Here is an 18,306-nt window from a genome sequence, read left to right as displayed (position 1 = left end):
CTTATGATGATAGTTTTTTATAATTAGATCAAGACAACAATTAATTTTTTGTGTAGATTAAGATTGAATTCCAAATCTTTTATTCAATTATCAAGTATTTTATCAGTTGAACTAATTAGAACCCACAATAAATAAGTCAATTGGTTATTTCAATGTAAGAGTAATGGGACATAATTTTTTTTATAAATACTAACTTGAGATGTTGAGATTGGAATTTTGAATTATATTTCTACTTCGGTCCCTCAGTACTGATACCACATTTATTACATACAATAAAAACAGCTCATGTCAGTGATCGTAAAAGATGTTTTTAGAAATGTAAATGGCCTTAGACTCGTTGTACAAAAACCCAAATAATTAAACGTCTTAGCTTTAAACTTTATGCCCACCCGTTTGAACAAAACTTGTGCATTCCTTGCTTCTGTAAACTATCGAGCGTGTGGTTCAGTAACAGATTCTTCATTGACAGACGACACAGACCATGACATGGACATGCTAGTAGATTGATCAGACTCCATAGACATTTGGGGCAAGTTCTGGTCTGTGTTGCGAAGGAAAAAAGCTGGCTGTTGCGGTGCTGGTAGACTAACAGAGTGGCTATTAAGCGCGAGAACTATTGATGCCATAGTGGGTCTGTCAGCTGGATCCTTTTGAACACATAATAAGCCAATGTGGATGCATTTAATGGCTTCATCTATCAAATAAAAACCTTCCAAAGTTGGATCCAACAATTCCAAGGGCCTGCCATCCCTCCAATGTATCCAAGCCTGCACATTTTATAAAGTAGTGTCTAGAATGTCATGCTACTAGTGGTGACCCTAGGCATTAAGAAAGGGAAACAAATTACACTTTATTTTATATACTCACGTAGCTCAAGAGGTCCTCAGCCCCTTTTGATTCAAAGTTACTATTCTTTTTTCCGGTGATAATTTCAAGGACAAGGACACCATAACTATATACATCGGATTTATCAGAGAATTCTCCATGCATTGCGTACTCTGGAGACATATAACCACTGCAAACCAACACCAAAAACATAGTAGTGTTACTAAAGGACAACAAGGAACCTCATGATTATGTTCTTCAAGTTCAATGTGTCAAAATTACCTTTTTTTTGCATTTTTTATAATATATTTTTCAATGATTAATTACTCGGAATAGGACTTAAATAAATGCATTAATTCTAATGATGCAAATTAGAAGAAAAACCATCTGGAACTTACTATGACCCCACAATTTTACTTGCATTTCTTTGAGTTTGATCAACTTCAAGAGTCCGTGCAATACCAAAATCTGAAATTTTTGGATTCATTTCTGCATCTAACAATATGCTACTAGCCTTTAGATCACAATGTATAATTCTATGTTGAGAATCTTCATGAAGATATTGTATTCCTTGAGCAATCCCTCCAATTATCTTATATCGTGTTTCCCAATCCAATTGTCCTTGTTTTTTTGAATCTAAAAGTTCATCAAAAGAAAATAAAGAAAATAAAAACTAAGAATTCCAAATGCTTATAAAACTATTGGATGCATGCTTAGAAAGACAAACCATATATAAAATTGTCAAGACTCTTATTGGGCACAAATTCATAGATAAGTATCTTTTCTTCTCCCTCCAAGCAGTATCCCAATAGCCTTGCCAAATTTTTGTGTTGAAGCTTTGCTTGTAGTTCAACCTCACTCTTGAATTGTTTAAATTGCTCTACTCCTTGTCCAAAACTTTTCCATAACCTCTTTACAGCTATTTCTTGTCCACTAGGAAGTGTACCCTGGTAATATATGTATTTTAAATAGCTTTAGAATAGTTTAATTCATGGAATTTATTAAATTCCAGTAAATTGAAAGCTTTTCAAATTATTTTTTTGACAATTCAATAATTGGAGATGAAGGATTTAAACTCTAAATGTTTTATTGGAAATCCTAGGAAATGTCAATCAATTGAGCTATAAGATTTGTTGACAAAACTTTTCACATTTGAATTCTAATTATATGCAGTAAATTTGCTACGTATGCTTATTTAAGTACCCAAAAAAAAAAAACTAGAAATTAATTTTGATATATACCATGTATACTTTACCAAATCCACCTTCACTAATCTTGTTGTCATCTGAGAATTTGTTTGTGGCAGCTTCAATTGTCCCAAAATCAAATAGCAAGGACTCCACAGTTGTTAATTCACTTGCAGCTAAACATCCAAAAAATAAAAGTAAGATATTACACTAGAAAGAGCAATGTTGGCTTATCATAAGGTGAGAGTTTGTACAAAGTCAATAACTTCTTTCTCATTTTCTAAAAAACTACCATATACCCTAGAAGTTTAACTTACAAGTAGTTTTTAACACTCCCTCAAGAACGACTTAAATTATAAACTCTTGTTAACTCAATTGATAAAATTTCTTATCATCAAATAAGAGATTTGGGGGTTTGAAAACCCCGCCTATACCAAAAATTAATTGATATTTTAGTGTGATTCAAAAATCAATTGGCATCTTGATCTGATGATAACAAATAATTATCATAGAGCAAATATTATAGATTGAAATTTTATCATATAAATATATATTAAAAAAAATGTCTTAAATCAATGGGTTTTGTGTCCAGTTAATTATTTTCTTTATATATAAAACTAATTATGATATATTAACAACTCATTTTTGTGATTATTATCTAATGTGGAACTTGAATATTTACCTAACTACGCCACTCACACTTGAACTACACCACTCACACTCGAACATGTTAACATCATTTTCATTAAGCCTTGAAAATGAGAAGAAAGTGACATATGATGTAAATATAAGACTACTCGCATACCTTGATCATTTAGGATATGGTTAGATTTCTTAGAACTTTCTCCCTTTAGAGCATTGGTCTTCTTTCTTGCTCTCCTTAGGAAACAGAAGGATAGGATGACTAGGACTAGCACCAAGGCAGCTATTGGAACAACAATGGCGATTATCGTTGCCGTTGAGCTTTTGTCCTTTCCTGCGTAAACAATATCATGTTTCATTGACAACAGTAAACAGTCCGTTAGGAGAGAGTTGCCCAATAAAATATATAGGGTTAAACTTGTTTCACAGAAACTATTTTCCTCAGTTGTATGCACCCTCCAAAAAGCAGTAAAAATTGTAACTTGTGTGTAAAATTATGTAAAATAATTTGTGTTTAATTAACATTACTTATTTATGGTCTAATAAGTCTACTTTGAGTCATTTTTCTTTTTGTTTCCCCATGAAAATATTGTGAGGATGCGACCCCAGTCCTCACCGTACCAATGAAGGCAAAAGTGCCATTTGACTATATGACAAGATTGGCTGGTATGCTTGAGGCTTCTTCTTTTTTTTTTTTAAAAAAAAATTTATGGATTTTAATATATTTTAAAAAATTTCTGAATACATAGCAGGTGGAGAGGGGAATTTGAGTCGTATGCCTGACCACTTCCTCCCACTTAATCCTTCAATTCCTTACATTTTCTTTTTAGATGAAATATATGTAGCATTTAAAAATCAAACAAATGTTATTTGTCACATATCTATCTAAAAATGAGAGGGAGATTAATGTATCAATAGAAGAGGTTCATTTCGCTCATTAATTTAGGAAAATGGACAGTCATCACTCACAAAAAAGAAGAGAAGATAGATATAGGTGGAAAATCAACCAACTAAAGAGTTTGAACAACTTCTTTTTTCTTTTTTCTTTTTTTGAGAAATTAGAGCTTGATTGGTACTATAGTTTAAACAATAGTTTTCATTATTTAAACAACAATACATGTATTTCTACTATACTTTTTCATACACACATATTTTCACAACACTAACAACGATACTAAAAATTTCTTACCAAACGAGCTCTTAATATCAAATCAAACTTTTTTTTTCTTTTTATTTCACCTATATGTATTTTCACAACACTTAAACAACATTACTAAAAAAATTTTTACCAAAGGAAGCCCTTAATATCAAATAAAACTTTCTTCTTCTTCTTTTTGTTTATTATTATTATTTTTTTGTGAAATTTTTTCTTTTTTTTGCTAAACCTTTTTTTTTTTTTTTTTGGGTGAAAATGTTGATCAAGAAGAAAAGAGAAAAAAGGATATCTCATGTATCTTCCCTCTCACAAAATGTAGGCCCCTCATGACTTTGGAGTCAGTGCACTATTACTGCCATTGCTGGGAGGGAAGAATGTTTAGTAGATCTACCATGTTGATCCAAAACCATTATTCAACCTAGGCATGGTACAATAAAATCATTACTTTTAAAAAAAAGAAAGGATGAGCCCAGTTGTGAGTTTTTTTTTTATAGGAGTCAACCTTTTTCTTTTTAAATCATGCGCGCAGTAGCTACAAATCTCTACTTTTTAAATAAAGAAAGGATGGGCCCAGTTGTGAGTTGTAACAATTAAAGAGTAAACTTTAATCATGCAGTAGCCAAGGTTATATATATATATATATATATATATATAGGCCCACCAGCACCTGGGGAGAGCGTGAACCAATAACAGAAGATTATATATGTAGGCCCACCAGCACCGGGGGGAAGCAGGGTGGGGGGTCTCTTAATAGGGTAAATTATTAGTTTACATTGTACTATTAATTTAAAACAATAATCCTTTATATATAATTTTAATAAATGGCCTCCAAAAGCCAAACAACAAAGAAAAAAAAATCTCACTAAGTGAAAAAGTGGGAATGCCAAGTCTCTATGTAACACTAATGTATGAATGCCCATGTAATTTATTTATATTTGTTAAAGTAGTTCACACCAACTTTTCACATGCACGCTATTCACTCATTAGTCATTGCGTGTAATTTAATTGTCTGCTAAAGTGGTTGAAACCAACTTTTCACATGCTATTCACTCATTAGTGGTTATGTGTGACTTATACTTAGGGTTGTTCATGAGTCGGGTGGTTCGGGTTGAAGAAGAGAAAACCAGCAATCGACCAGCAGTCACTACGGGCCAAGTCAGACAAGCTCTGACAAACGATCAAGTCGGTTTGGTCGAAATCGATGAAGCCATGAAGGAACGGCTTGTGGGTGGAGGGTAGTAGATCTTCACCGAATCTAAGTGAAGAAGAGAAAGATTCAACTGGATTTAAGACAAACCTTGCTGGATCTATGCCAAATGTCATCGGATCTGAGACCAATATCGTCAAATATGAGCAAATCTATGCCAAACATTGCCGAATCTTAGACAATCTAAGTTAATCATCACTGGATTTAAGTGGATATAAGCATAGAAAGGCCAAATATGGCCAGATTTGAGCTTTGAAGGCCTAATAGTCGCCGAATTGAGATAGACTCTGGTCGATTTGAAGGTTTCTTAAAGTGGTTTTGTGGTCAGGTCGGGTGGCTTGAATTTTGCTGGAGGACACCCACCACTCGATTCGCCGAAGTTGGTTTCTAAGAGAAGGAACTCATGCCCGACCGATGAAGGGATCAATTAGGGCTGCTGGCAATCGGTTTCAGTCAATTCCGTCAGTTCTATCGAGTAGCCGGGTTTTTTGGACAACCCTACTTACACTTGACTTAGTATAAGTTGTTACAAGAATTACTTTTTCAGAAAAGTGAATCATAGAGGGATATCAGCCCTGCCAATGGTGGGTCTACATTCTAATCCTCACCAAACAATTTTGGTGGGCAATGGTCCAATGGAATGGCTTGTTGCCTACTCCATGGTGTTTGTTTTATCTAATAGCTCCATCCTTTAGAGTTGTAACCCACTTGGACCTGACTTTGTACATAGCTAATTGTCCCTATTCATTAAAGAGCGAAGGTACATAGCTAATTGTCCCTATTCATTAAAGAGAGAAGGACCGGCACTAAAATCATACACAACAAAATTATCAATAACGACAAAGATTCATAAAGTATGCCATGAAAATTGAATCCCCGTTACTCAATAGCTAATAATATAGAGTAATACTATAATCATAAACTATTTTATTATATTTTTATAAAATGTTGATATAGTTAGTTTCTTTTTTGTTTTCATCTAAACCCATTATTAATATCACTTTTTCATTTACAAATTATCATCCATTACTTTAATAATTTGTGATTTTTTTTATAAAAAAATTTGTAACTATTGCATTAATCAATAATGTAAAGAGAAAAGGGAAAAAGCATTCAAAGTTCAGTTACCGAACCTGGATGTGAAGATGTATGAGATGATGTAGGCATGAATGTCGCATTTTCCATCCGGTAAAAAGGGTACAATTCGTACCTAACATTACAACTCGGAAAGATGACTCTTCCCCCTTGCTTTCCACTGCAACACCATGGAAGAAGATTTATAGCAGCCTGAAGACAAGTACTACAATCGTTTCTGGACAAGTCCGCTGTGCACTGTACAAGGTTGTACAGTGTTTGAAAAGCAGAGATATTCACTTCTTTGGTTCCAAACTTTTTGGAACCAATAGGAGCATTAGAAGCCTGAGCTGCTGTCTCATTCATTGACTTAGCCAGTAGCGTGTTAAACCTGTCCTGTTCAGTGATATTCTGCGTGTTCAATAGGGCAAACTTTGGCTTTTCGTCCACTGTGGAAAAGAATGACCGATTTGAGTAACGCAACATGCACTCATCGTACCATATTACAGCAACCTTTTCTCTGGAACATTTTTTGGTTATCTCTTTGACTGCTGCAGCTACACATTCTTGGCAGAGTTGAGGGGTGACATCGCCGCGGCAGAGGAAGAGGCCGGAGACGGGGTTGGAGGTGTTTTGGCCACTGGTGGTGTTGTAGAATTCGAGGTTGTGTGTGGCGCTGTAAGAGAGTGAAGACAGGAGGGAGTTGAGATTGGATTGGTAGATGCTATTGGAGCTGAAAGTGGTGTTTGCACATACCTCATTGAGGTGAATTGGGGCAGTTGCATGAGCGGTCAAGCTAAGGATGCTAAGCATGGAAATGAATAGAAGGGTGATGGAGGGATTCAAGCTCAAAGAAGTCATTTTGATAGTTCAGTCTCTTCCAATGTGTGTAACTGTAGCTGATTTTCTGCTTTTATTGATGGAGGGAGTGAGTATTGATAAGATTTTAGATAAGGAAATGCTGTTTTGAAGATGAATTTGTGGGTCCACATATCTTATAATATCTTGAAACACGTGGGAAATATGCGCGTATTTGCATTCGATTTTTATTTTTTATTTTTTTTTATTTATACACAAAAGAACAAAAATAATTTGTTTTTTTTAAGAAGGTTCACAAAAATATAATTATACTTAAAAATAGTAGATAAGTCGTGCAATACACAAATATATATATATATATATGTGTGTGTGTGTGTGTGTGTGTGTGTGTATTTGCTTTGTTTAATTTTTTTTTCTGAAAAATAAAACTGATAACTATAGAACAATTAATAGGAATTTATAATAATTTTATTTGTATATGCATTTATCTATTCTAATAATGTGGTAATATTTTAAAGGAAGGTTTATATATAGAACATAATCTAAATTCAGTTAAAAATATTTATTTGTTAAAATATTAACTTTTCAAATTTTGAGGTTTCAAAAATTTATATGAAAAATTATTATGAAGTCAACTAAAAAGTTAAACTATTTTAAATTAATGAAACTTTAAGACATATATAATAAGCAGATTTTAAAAAATTCAAGAAAAAAGTCTAATCCAAATATATATGTTTTTGACTTATTCTACTTAATTAATATATATATATATATATATATATATATATATATATATATATATATATATATATATATATATATATATATATATATATATATAATTCCGACCATACAAAATAAGCCTTTTTCCGTGGTAGGATAGGAACAATAACCATCTTTGATATCCTGATTTCTTGTTTTTTTCCATGAGATAGAGATGGAGATATTTTTCCTTTTTATAGTCTTGTTGTATTCTATTTTAATTTGTGTTTATAAAAGTATTATCTAATAAAAAAAATTAAATATGTGTAGTCAGTTCAACTACAAAAGTATCTTATCCACTATTAAGAAATTTGGGATTGAACCTCACAGATACTAAAAACGGATTAGTCTATTATAGTCAAATAATATATTTGGGGTTCGAACTCCACCTATACTTTAAATTAATTGGTATATTACCAATCACCATGATAATAAAGAACAATCATAGTTAAGCACCATCGCTCTCCCTTGATGCGGTGGTCACTCTAGAAGTATACATACTTGTGGGGTGTGGGGGGCAAGGGCCAGGGTTTAAGTCTCTAACAGAGAGCTTTACATACATATACACTTGGATTAAGTTAGAGTAGAAATTTTATCTTATATATATATATATAATTAAAAAAAAAAAAAACAATCATAGTTAAGCAGCCACAATAAATTGAAATTCTATAATATTTGTAAAATAAATAAAAAAATCTCTACGAAGAAGACATCAGTGGCGTAGATGCAAGCATTTGCTTAAGGATAAGGTTAGAACTTAGGATACCTTTCACCGTCTCTTGGACAAGGATAGGACTTGGGACCAGGGTGGTCAATACCGTACCGGTACCGGCCGTACCGGCCGGTACATACCGTACCAACCAGTGCACCGGTACCAGTACACATCTATTTTGTATCGAAAAAATAACCGGCCGTACCAGCTGCATACCGGCCATACCGGCCAATTTCGAGCAATACCGGCCGGTACAGAAATTTTTTTTATTTTTTTAGTTTTGTAATTTTTGAATTTTCGTAAGAGCATAATGGTAACTTATTTACAATAACTTATTAGTATTATTTGTTTTCTTAATATGCAATGAACAACTAAGCTTTCTATTTTTTATATTGTGTTTTTTTTTTTTTTAATTGATACTAAAGTCTAAAACTATGAATAATTTGTTTTGAATTGAGGTAATGTTTTATGATAAATTTTTATATTTACTATAATATAAGTGAAATATTATATGCTTATAAACATGGTTCTAGAGATTTTGGTGTGTGTGTGTGTGTATATAAAATAGCGGTAAACCCGAAACGGTACATTGGTATTGACCGGTATCCAAAATATATCGTACCGGTGACCAAACTGGTACAGCCTCCGGTACGGTATTAACTTCCTTGCTTGGGACAGAACGTAAGTCATGCAAATTTTAGTAATTACTAGTAAGGGGTGCACGTGCTGCCCTGAGAAAATTTAAGATAATTTTTTTTTTGAAGTAATATCAAACCATGTATTTAAATTTAAAATAGTTATTTAAGATATGGCTATCTATTTAATATGATAATTTCTTTGGAGATGGTTATGGTATCAAATGATACCCTGTCAACAATAATAAAATTCAATAAGTATGAGACATGTCAGCAAAAAATAACTAACCCATTAACAATTGAAAGACATGTATTAGTGGGTAGTTAGTTTTGCACACATATCTCTCGTTTATTGGATTTTGATACGGATGACGTGGTATCATTTGATACAAAATACTTTTTCATTTCTTAGATACTATTTACTAAGACAATATCTACTCACAAAAAAAATTCCACTAAGAATGATAACAAATGTTGTCATCTTCCAACAATAAAAAACTAAGTTTTTATAAAATATTTTTATAATATTTAAATTCTACTAATAAATGATAACATATACTACAATTGAAACTCTGCATCAAATTAAATAGGCCAAATCGGCCATTTACCACTTTTCGCAGAAATTATTAGCAACATATCATTGTTTGCAAAATAAGTAGCAATATACCACTTTTTTGAAATTCAAGTTCATGAAACTTGAGAATGCTGTGTAAATCGAGTTTTAAACGCTTGAGTTTCATAAATAAATAAATAAAAACTTGTGCTGACATGGATTTTTTTATTGAAAAAATGTCAAATGGAACTTGAGCTTGGTAAACTCGAGTTCCATACTCAAGCTTACCAAGCTCGAGTTCTTTGTAAATATAAAACTCGACTCTTTAATGGTACTCGAGTTTACCAAGCTCGAGTTCCTTGTAATAGCTTAAATGCTTTTTTTTTTCTTTAATGGTACTCGAGCTTACTAAGCTCGAGTTCCTTGTAATATGGAACTCGAGTTTGCTAAGATCGAGTTCCTAATACTTTTATTTTTATTTTTATAATCAACAAATAAACATAAAAATAATTAGTTTTTTCATTTGAACGCACAAACATATGTTATTATTTATTTAATTAGAAGCATTGTAAAATATAGAAATTTTCATTTCAAAATATGAATTTTTAGGCCAATCATACCCCTTGTTCATTCAGTTTTAACACACTCATCAATTTCTAACTTCTCAGAAACATTATGGTCAAATTGGTTAAAATATTAGGGGTTACAATGAGAAATTCGAACAATATTGTGTACAAAGAGAAATTCGAGCATGCTAGGAGTGAATTGAAAAGAAATGGGGGGGGGGGAGGGGGGTGCAGATGTACATCAATGGGGGCCAATTAAAATTTCTATAAACGCTGGTGGACTTTTTTTTTTTAAGGGGCCACAGCCCCTCCAAGGGGCAACGTGGCTCCGCCCTTGGGCCCATTTTTACTCCCGAAATTTCACACTTGTTTTTGTTCGATTCGTGTTGCTTGGTCACCTAAAAACATTCTCTCCACTTGGACTATTAAATTGTCAATTTTTGCTGAAACTGCATTAGGATCTTCATTGTCACCTACATTGTGATCTTATATTTTCTCTAATATAAACCTCGTACCTGCCCAATCAAGCGTCATGAGTTTCCAAAAGGGAGATTCTGTGAGTAACTTAACAAATATTAGCGGCAAGCTAGGGAAAAACGCCGCACAACCAAACATTGGTCTCCACGTACCAAATTTCACACTTGAATGCTCTTTTTAATATCTAGTTTATGTTTGAGAATTGTTTATTTTTGGTAGCTAATTCACATAATGTGAAAAGAAAAAAAAAGTTAAAAGTTAGCTTATTTTTTAAAAATTGAAAGTAAGATTATTTGAATTAAAGCTAAGATTAAAAGTTGTGTGGGACATGTGAACAGTAAATAATTAAAACAAAAGGCCTATTCTTAATTTGTTGCCATACACATACCTAGTAAATCTCTCTAAAAAAAATATTGTAAAAAAGTCCAACTCTAAAAATAAGAAAAATCATAATTGAATCCCCTCTCCTAGCCCAAAAAGAGGGAGAAAAAATGGTGAACACTTTTTTAAATAATGTTGTATAGAAAATAATTTTATGTAGAATGCTAGAAACACTTTGTGTAGAAAACAGTAAATAATTTTAATTAGAAAACAGTGTATAGTTTTAATTAATGCAGAAAACAGATTTTATAAATGCAGTAAGCAGATTTGAATATACAATAAACATGATGTGCAGAGAGCAAATTTTTCTTTGTTCACAATGTTGTTCAAATTTCTCATTGGAACCCCCAATATTTTAACAAATTTGACCATAACACTTCTGAGAAGTTAGAAATTGATGAGTGTGTTAAAAATGAATGAACAAGGGGTATGAGTAGCCGAAAAATATATTTTTTGAAATTAAAATTTCTATATTTTACAATGCTTCTTATTAAATAAATAAAAAAATATGTTTGTGCATTCAAATTTTAAAAAAAAAATACTTATTTTTTATGTTTATGTTTATTTGTTGATTATTAAAAAAAAAAAAAGTATAAGGAACTTGAGCTTAGCAAACTCGAGTTCCATATTACAAGGAACTTGAGGTAAGCTCGAGTACCATTAAAGAAAAAAAAAAGAGCACATAAGCTCAATTTTTGTATTTGCAAAGAACTCGAGAATGGTAAGCTCGAGTATGGAACTCGAGTTTACCAAGCTCGAGTTTCATGTGACATTTTTTCAATAAAAAATTCATGTCAACACAAGTTTTTTTTATGAAACTCGAGTGTTTAATTCTTGATTTACACAGCAAACTTGAGTTTCATGAACTTAAGTTTTAAAAAAGTAGTATATTGCTACTTATTTTGTAAACAGTGATATGTTGCTAATAATTTCTACGAAAAGTGGTAAATGGCCGATTTGGCCAAATTAAAAATCTATTACCATTTGCAATGAATATTTTGTTGTTCATACTTCTTTCTTTATAATTTTATTTTATGAGCTTAATTACAATGCTTAACTTACTTAATTTTTAATGAACACCTTTTTTAAGAAAGAAAAAAAATAGAAAAAAAGAACAAAATAACAAAAGACATATGTCATTGAAGTTTCTATTAGATAAAATTATAAATCTAGAAGATTTAAACCACTAATAAATTAGTGCTCTCTAGGTAACAAATAGAATACCATAGGTCATCATTTTTACTTTCTCAGTATGACTAACACATAAAACTCAAAATACATGAAGAAAATTTTGGGACATTAAATTTAGTGAGGCATTTTAGGTATTGTACAATGAAATATTCTAGGAATCATAAGATTTTGTCAGGGTTTAACAAAGAGAGTAACAACAAGGACTATATACTTGTCTACGAAATATAAATGAGGAAATTATTCAACTTTAAAGTTGGGTGATGAAACTACCCCAAATATAAAGGGGGAAAATAATTTTTTCCATAATTCTCTTTTGTTGGTAAAGCTATGTGTTTTTTATTTTAAACAATGCGTTAAAATTAAAAAAAAATAAAAAAAACAAAAAAAAAAGCCAGTCCAAGAAAATTGTTCATAAAACTATGAATTTTGGCTCAACAAATTGGCTAAACCAAAAACTATGTGTGTTTTACTTAAAATGGTGCATAAAAGAAAAAAGAAATACAAAACAAAATACAAAAATTGAACCCAAGAAAATTATATGTGAAATAGTGAATTTTTGCTTAACAAAAATTGACTAATAAAAAAAAATTTCTAGAAACACAAAGAATGTCATAACAATGTCATAATACCTTTATAACTTTTCTTGACTTGTAAAAAATTGACACCTCAACAGTTTTGAAAATATTGCGACAACAACAAGTTGTCTTAACATTTTCACAAGAAAAATACTATGTTCACAACATTTTCATTACAAATCATAAGTAGTAGGTTGTTATCGTTGGGCAAAAAAATAATTTCATTGGTAAGTTAAATTAGAATAACAATTTACCACCTAAGATTTGTTATGAAAATGTTGTGAATGTAACACTTTTTTTTTTCACAATACCTTTATTTTTAGTTGTAGTTGGTTCCAGTATGATATTTTATTATTGAGAAATGTTATGTCCACAAAATTTTTACAACAAATTATAAGTGGTAGGTTGTTATCAGTTGTTATTGTTGGGGAAAAAAGTAATCTCAGTAGTAAGTTCAAAATTTGAACCAATAACAACTAATCACCTACAATTTGTTGTGAAAATATTATAAAAATATTATAAACGTAATAGATCTCTTTATTAATTTGTTTTGACATATAAAGAACTAACACATCTAGGGGTGTACAAAAAACCCACTGACCTGCCAAACCCGACCCGACCCAACCCAACCCATTGGGTTAGGTCAATTTTTAGGGCTTGGTGGGTTGGGTTGGGTTATAAAATTACAAACCTGCCAAACCCGACCCGATCCACACATATTTTAATATATAATTAAAATATATTATACATTTAATAATTATAAAAAAAAAACTAGCTGTAGGGCACTTCCTCGGTTCCTCCTACTATCATATATATATATATATATATATATATATTTAATAATTTTTTTTTTAAACCAACTGTAGAGCACTTCCTCGGTTTCCTCCTATCATATATAAAATCCTATACCTATTAGTTCACAATCAGTAAACCTAATGTGCTGCCTCCCTCATTCATCAAAAAAATGTGCCACCTCCCTCTTCCCCTCCCCTCTCAGTTTCTCATACTTCACTCACATTTGAACTCTAACACTCTCTCCCTTTGCTGAGCCTCTGTCATCCACCAGCTATCATCTCCGCCTCGGCGGTGGTTCTATCTTTCCGGTGTTAGGTAAAGTTTCTCAATGTTTTCTCTCTCTCACTCACTCTATCTGTTTATCTCTCTTGCTGTGATGGATCAATGTTTAGCTTTTGCTTTGTTGATTTCTTAGTTTTCTTTTGGCTAATTTTTAAATGTTTTTGCTTTGTCTCAACCTACAAGTGTATTTCTTACTCTACAATATTGTCCAACAAGATGCCATGGGTTCAACTTGACCCAACCCGACCCATGTGGATTGGGTTGGGTTGGGTTGAATTTTTTTTTTACCCACCATGGTGGGTTGGGTCAAAAAATCTCCTCAACCCGACCCAACCTGACCCATACACACTCCTAAACACATCAATAATTATGAAAATATTGTGATAATATTTTGTGTTAATATTTGATTATTATTATATAATCAAGTTCAACGCAAGTACTGTTGCGCAAGTACCATTTTAAAAAAATGAAAAGAAGAAGAAGAAGAAGGCATAAGTGTGAGTTTGTGAGACATAATCCATTAGATACCTCCAGCTCTAAGTGTGTAACAGTGGATCAAGTGGAAGTTGAATAAACCAAAGTACTATAGCACAAGTACTGGAGCGTTATACCAATTGACTCTTTTTATGTATAGACTAGTGTGGGTTGCACTGTAAGGCACGTGCTAGCCCTTTAGTAAAAAAATTAATATAGATTTTTTTTGTTGAAGAAGTATGAAATCATGTACTTAAATTTAAAATAGCTATTTGAATATCTATGTACTATGACAATTTCTTAGAACTTATTTACTAAATGTAATATCTACTCACCAAAAAATGCTACAAAAAGTGATAATAAATGTCATCATCTTTCTACAATATTTAAATTTTCGCAATGAATGATAATATATGCTACAATTTTTTGAAGATCTTCATTAAATTAAATATTTGCAATCATCTACAATGAAGATTTTCATATTTCATTCTTTATTATCTTATTTTATGAGTCTAACTACGATGTTTAGCTTACTTATTTTTAATGAATACCCTTTTAAACAAGAAAATAAATTAAAAAAATAACAAAATAACAAAAGACATATGTCATCAAAGTTTCTATTAGATAAAATTATAAATGTAGAAAATTTAAACCTAATAAATTAGTGTTCTCTAGGTAACAAATAGAATACTATATATCATCATTCTAACTTTCCAAATATGACTATCAGTCTACAATATAAAATTGAAAATATACAAAGAAATTTTTTGGGACATTAAAATTTAATAGAAGTATATTAGACATTGCACAATGGAATATTTTAGGAATTATAAGATTTTGTTAGGGTTTAACTAAGAGAGAAACAAAAGGGGTATATGCTCATTTACAAAATATAAATGATGAAATTATTCAACTTTAGTTTAAGGGGGAAATGCAACTACCCCGAACATAAAGGAGGAAAGTGTTACTTCGTCAATTTGTTTGTGTTATGTGTGTGTAAAACAATATGTGTGTGTGTGTGTGTGTGTGTGTGGTTTTTTTTTTTTTTTTAAAAAAAAAAACTAGAAACAATGTGTAAACAAAAATCAACCTAAAAAAATTATGTATTAAACAATGAATTTTAGTTCAAGAAATTGAATAAACCAAAAAAGAAGTCTAGAAACACAACAAAAAGTCACGATATTTTTACAATACCTTTATTTTTAGCTATGGTGGATCCTAGTATGATATTTTATTATTTTATTTTAGAGTAATGTTATGTCCACAATATTTTCATAATAAATCTTATGTGGTAAATTGCTTTTGGTTTTAAATTGGGCTAACCACTTTTAACCGTGCATTTAAAAATAAAATAAAAAGCCAATTGAATAAAATTGTGCCTAAAACAATGAGTTTTGGCTTACTAAATTTGACTAAACAAAAAAAGAAGCCTAGGAACACAACAAAGTGTCACACAAAAAAGAAGTATAGGAATATAACAAAATGTCACAACATTTTCGTAATATTTTTTATTTCTAGCTGTGGTAGGTCCCAGTTTAATATTTTATTATTTAATTTTTACATCCACAATATTTTCACAACAAATCTTAAGTGAAAATTATTACTATTTTTAAAATTATTCATTAAAAAAAAAAAAAAAAAAAGACAATACAAGAAAATTGTGCGTGAAACTTACAGTGAATTTTGGCTCACACAATTTGATTATATATACTAAAAAGAAGTCTAAGAATACAACAAAATATTAAAAAAAATTTCACAATACTTCTATTTTTAGGATCCGAATAGATATATTTTTATTTTATTTGAGAGAAATACTATATCCATAAAATTTTTAGAATCACCTCAAAATAATAACATTTTTAGAACAAATTATATATGACAAGTTGTTATTGGTTTTAAATTGAACCCACTACTAATATTACTTTTTTATCCTTCAAAAATACCTTGCTACATAAAATTTGTTACAAAATTATTGTGAAAATGTTGTGGACATAGCATTTCTTTTTATTTTATTTTATTTGGATCTATAAGGAACTGAGATCTCGTGATTGTGAAAATATTGTGATAAGAAGAAGATGTTATACCATTTTCATAATACATTTATTTTTAGTTGTGATTGGTCTCAGACTCTTATTTTATTATTTTATTTTGACCTTTAAAAAATTGACACCTCAATAATGATGAAAATATTTTAAAAATTTGTTGCGTCAGCGTAATTTTGTATGCACATATAATATCTAAAAGCGTAATTGTGTATGCACATATAATATCTAAAAGCACAAGCAAAACTAGCGTATTGTGAAAAAAAAAGGGGGGGGGGGCAATGAACATTGCAAATTTTCAATAATTGTGAAAATATTGTAAAAATTTGTTAAGTCAGTACAACTATACATACACATCTAAATATTTAAAAGGAAAGACAAAAACAACACAACCAAAGCTGGTGTACTGTGGTTTGTGGGGGAAAAAAAAGCCTAATGAACAATGCTGTGAAATTGTTGCAAAAAATATTGTGAATGTAGAACTTCTTTTTTCATAATACCTTCCGTTTTAGTCGTGGATGGTTCTAGCATGATATTTTATTTTAACCTATAAGGAATTAACATATCAACAATTGCAAAAATATTGCGACAATTTATTGTGTTAACTAACAACTTTATATATAAGAATAAAAAAATAAAAATAAAAAGAGTGGACACGCGCTGAAAAAAAAAAGGAAGAGAAAAAGGAAAAGAAAAGAAAAGAAAGTAGCAAGGAAAAAAAAAAAGTAAAAGAAAGCAGCTACAGTGCCAATTGAACAAACCAAAAAAAGGTTGAAACCAAAGCACTGTAGCTACAGTGCCAATTGAACAAACCAAATTGGCACTGTAGCAACTATTCAAAACTTGAAAAAAAAATAAAAAATAAAAAGGTAAATTCCATTAACCTCCCCTGAAGTTTGGGGAAATACCACTCAGGTCCAAATCATTTCAAAATTGACCAATTAGGTCTCTAAAAGATATATTAGTCCCTAACACTCTTAACACCGTTACCCCTCCATCATTTTTCTTTCCCTCACTCAAAACTCTCTCTAGTCTCTTCCCTCTGGTTACTTTCCCTCTTTCAATCCCAGCCAAAGCCATAACAAAAAAACTCAAATCTTACCACAAAACTCAAAGCCAAAACTATCCAAATCCAAATTCCAACCGAATCTGGGGTCACACACAGTGGGATTTATGGTAAGATTTAGATAGCCATCAACGCCATCCAAACCCTCAAGTGAGCTCACAAGTCCTCCTCCACCACACCCGATTACTCCCCCATCCTCTCTTGCCTCCTCAAATCTGACCTCCTCACTACCCTACGCGAGCTCCTACGCCAACACCACTAAGCCCTCGCTCTCCACACCTTCTCCGCCGTCCGATTTGAATACAACAACCCGGACTTTTCCCTCTATGCCAACGTGGCCACCGCTCTCGCCAAGAATAGAATGGTGGAAGATCTCGACCATCTAATCTGTGACTTGGAGACAGATTGTGGTGAGGGTGGGATCCAATGTGACGACAAGGGGCTCATTAGGTTGATCAAGGCGATGATTGGTGCTGATAGGAGGGAATCGATGGTTAGGATTTATGAGATGATGAAGAGGAGTGGGTGGGGGTCCATTTTTGAGGCAGATGAGTATGTGGTTAAGGTTTTGAGTAAAGGGTTGAGGAGGCTTGGGGAAGAGAGTTTGGCTGTTGAGGTTAAGGGGCTCTCGAGGGCCAATTTGGAAGGTTTGAGAGTGTAGAGATGATATAGTTTTGTGGTAAGATTTGAGTTTTTTTGTTATGGCTTTGGCTGGGATTGTAAGAGGGAGAGGAACTAGAGAGAAGAGACTGGAGAGAGTTCTGAGCGAGGGAAAGAAAAATGACGAAGGGGTAACGGTGTTAAGAGTGTTAAGGACTAATATGTCTTTTAGGGATCTAATTGGTCAATTTTGAAATGTTTTGGACCTGAGTGGTATTTCTCCAA

General features: G+C 31.7%; 1 protein-coding gene and 1 pseudogene across 1 annotated transcript; one reads left to right on the top strand and one right to left on the bottom strand.

Moving 5' to 3' along the window:
* Positions 1-202: 202 nt before the first annotated feature.
* Positions 203-7,009, bottom strand: LOC142636189 (cysteine-rich receptor-like protein kinase 25). The gene is made up of 7 exons (XM_075810316.1): positions 6,151-7,009; positions 2,818-2,988; positions 2,067-2,188; positions 1,553-1,772; positions 1,224-1,461; positions 868-1,015; positions 203-767 (listed from the first exon to the last, which is right to left on the bottom strand). Exons 1-7 carry the CDS (start codon positions 6,950-6,952, stop codon positions 429-431), a joined length of 2,040 nt encoding a protein of 679 aa, XP_075666431.1. The 5' UTR covers positions 6,953-7,009; the 3' UTR covers positions 203-428.
* A 3,661-nt stretch (positions 7,010-10,670) lies between these two features.
* LOC142635712 (protein THYLAKOID ASSEMBLY 8, chloroplastic-like) lies at positions 10,671-18,082 on the top strand (annotated as a pseudogene).
* The last annotated feature ends 224 nt before the right edge of the window (positions 18,083-18,306 follow it).

Source organism: Castanea sativa, chromosome 5 (genome assembly GCF_040712315.1).
Source record: "Castanea sativa cultivar Marrone di Chiusa Pesio chromosome 5, ASM4071231v1".
NCBI lineage: Eukaryota > Viridiplantae > Streptophyta > Magnoliopsida > Fagales > Fagaceae > Castanea > Castanea sativa.
The sequence above is the reverse complement of the archived record's forward strand: the minus strand, read 5'-3'. Positions and strand labels throughout refer to the sequence as shown.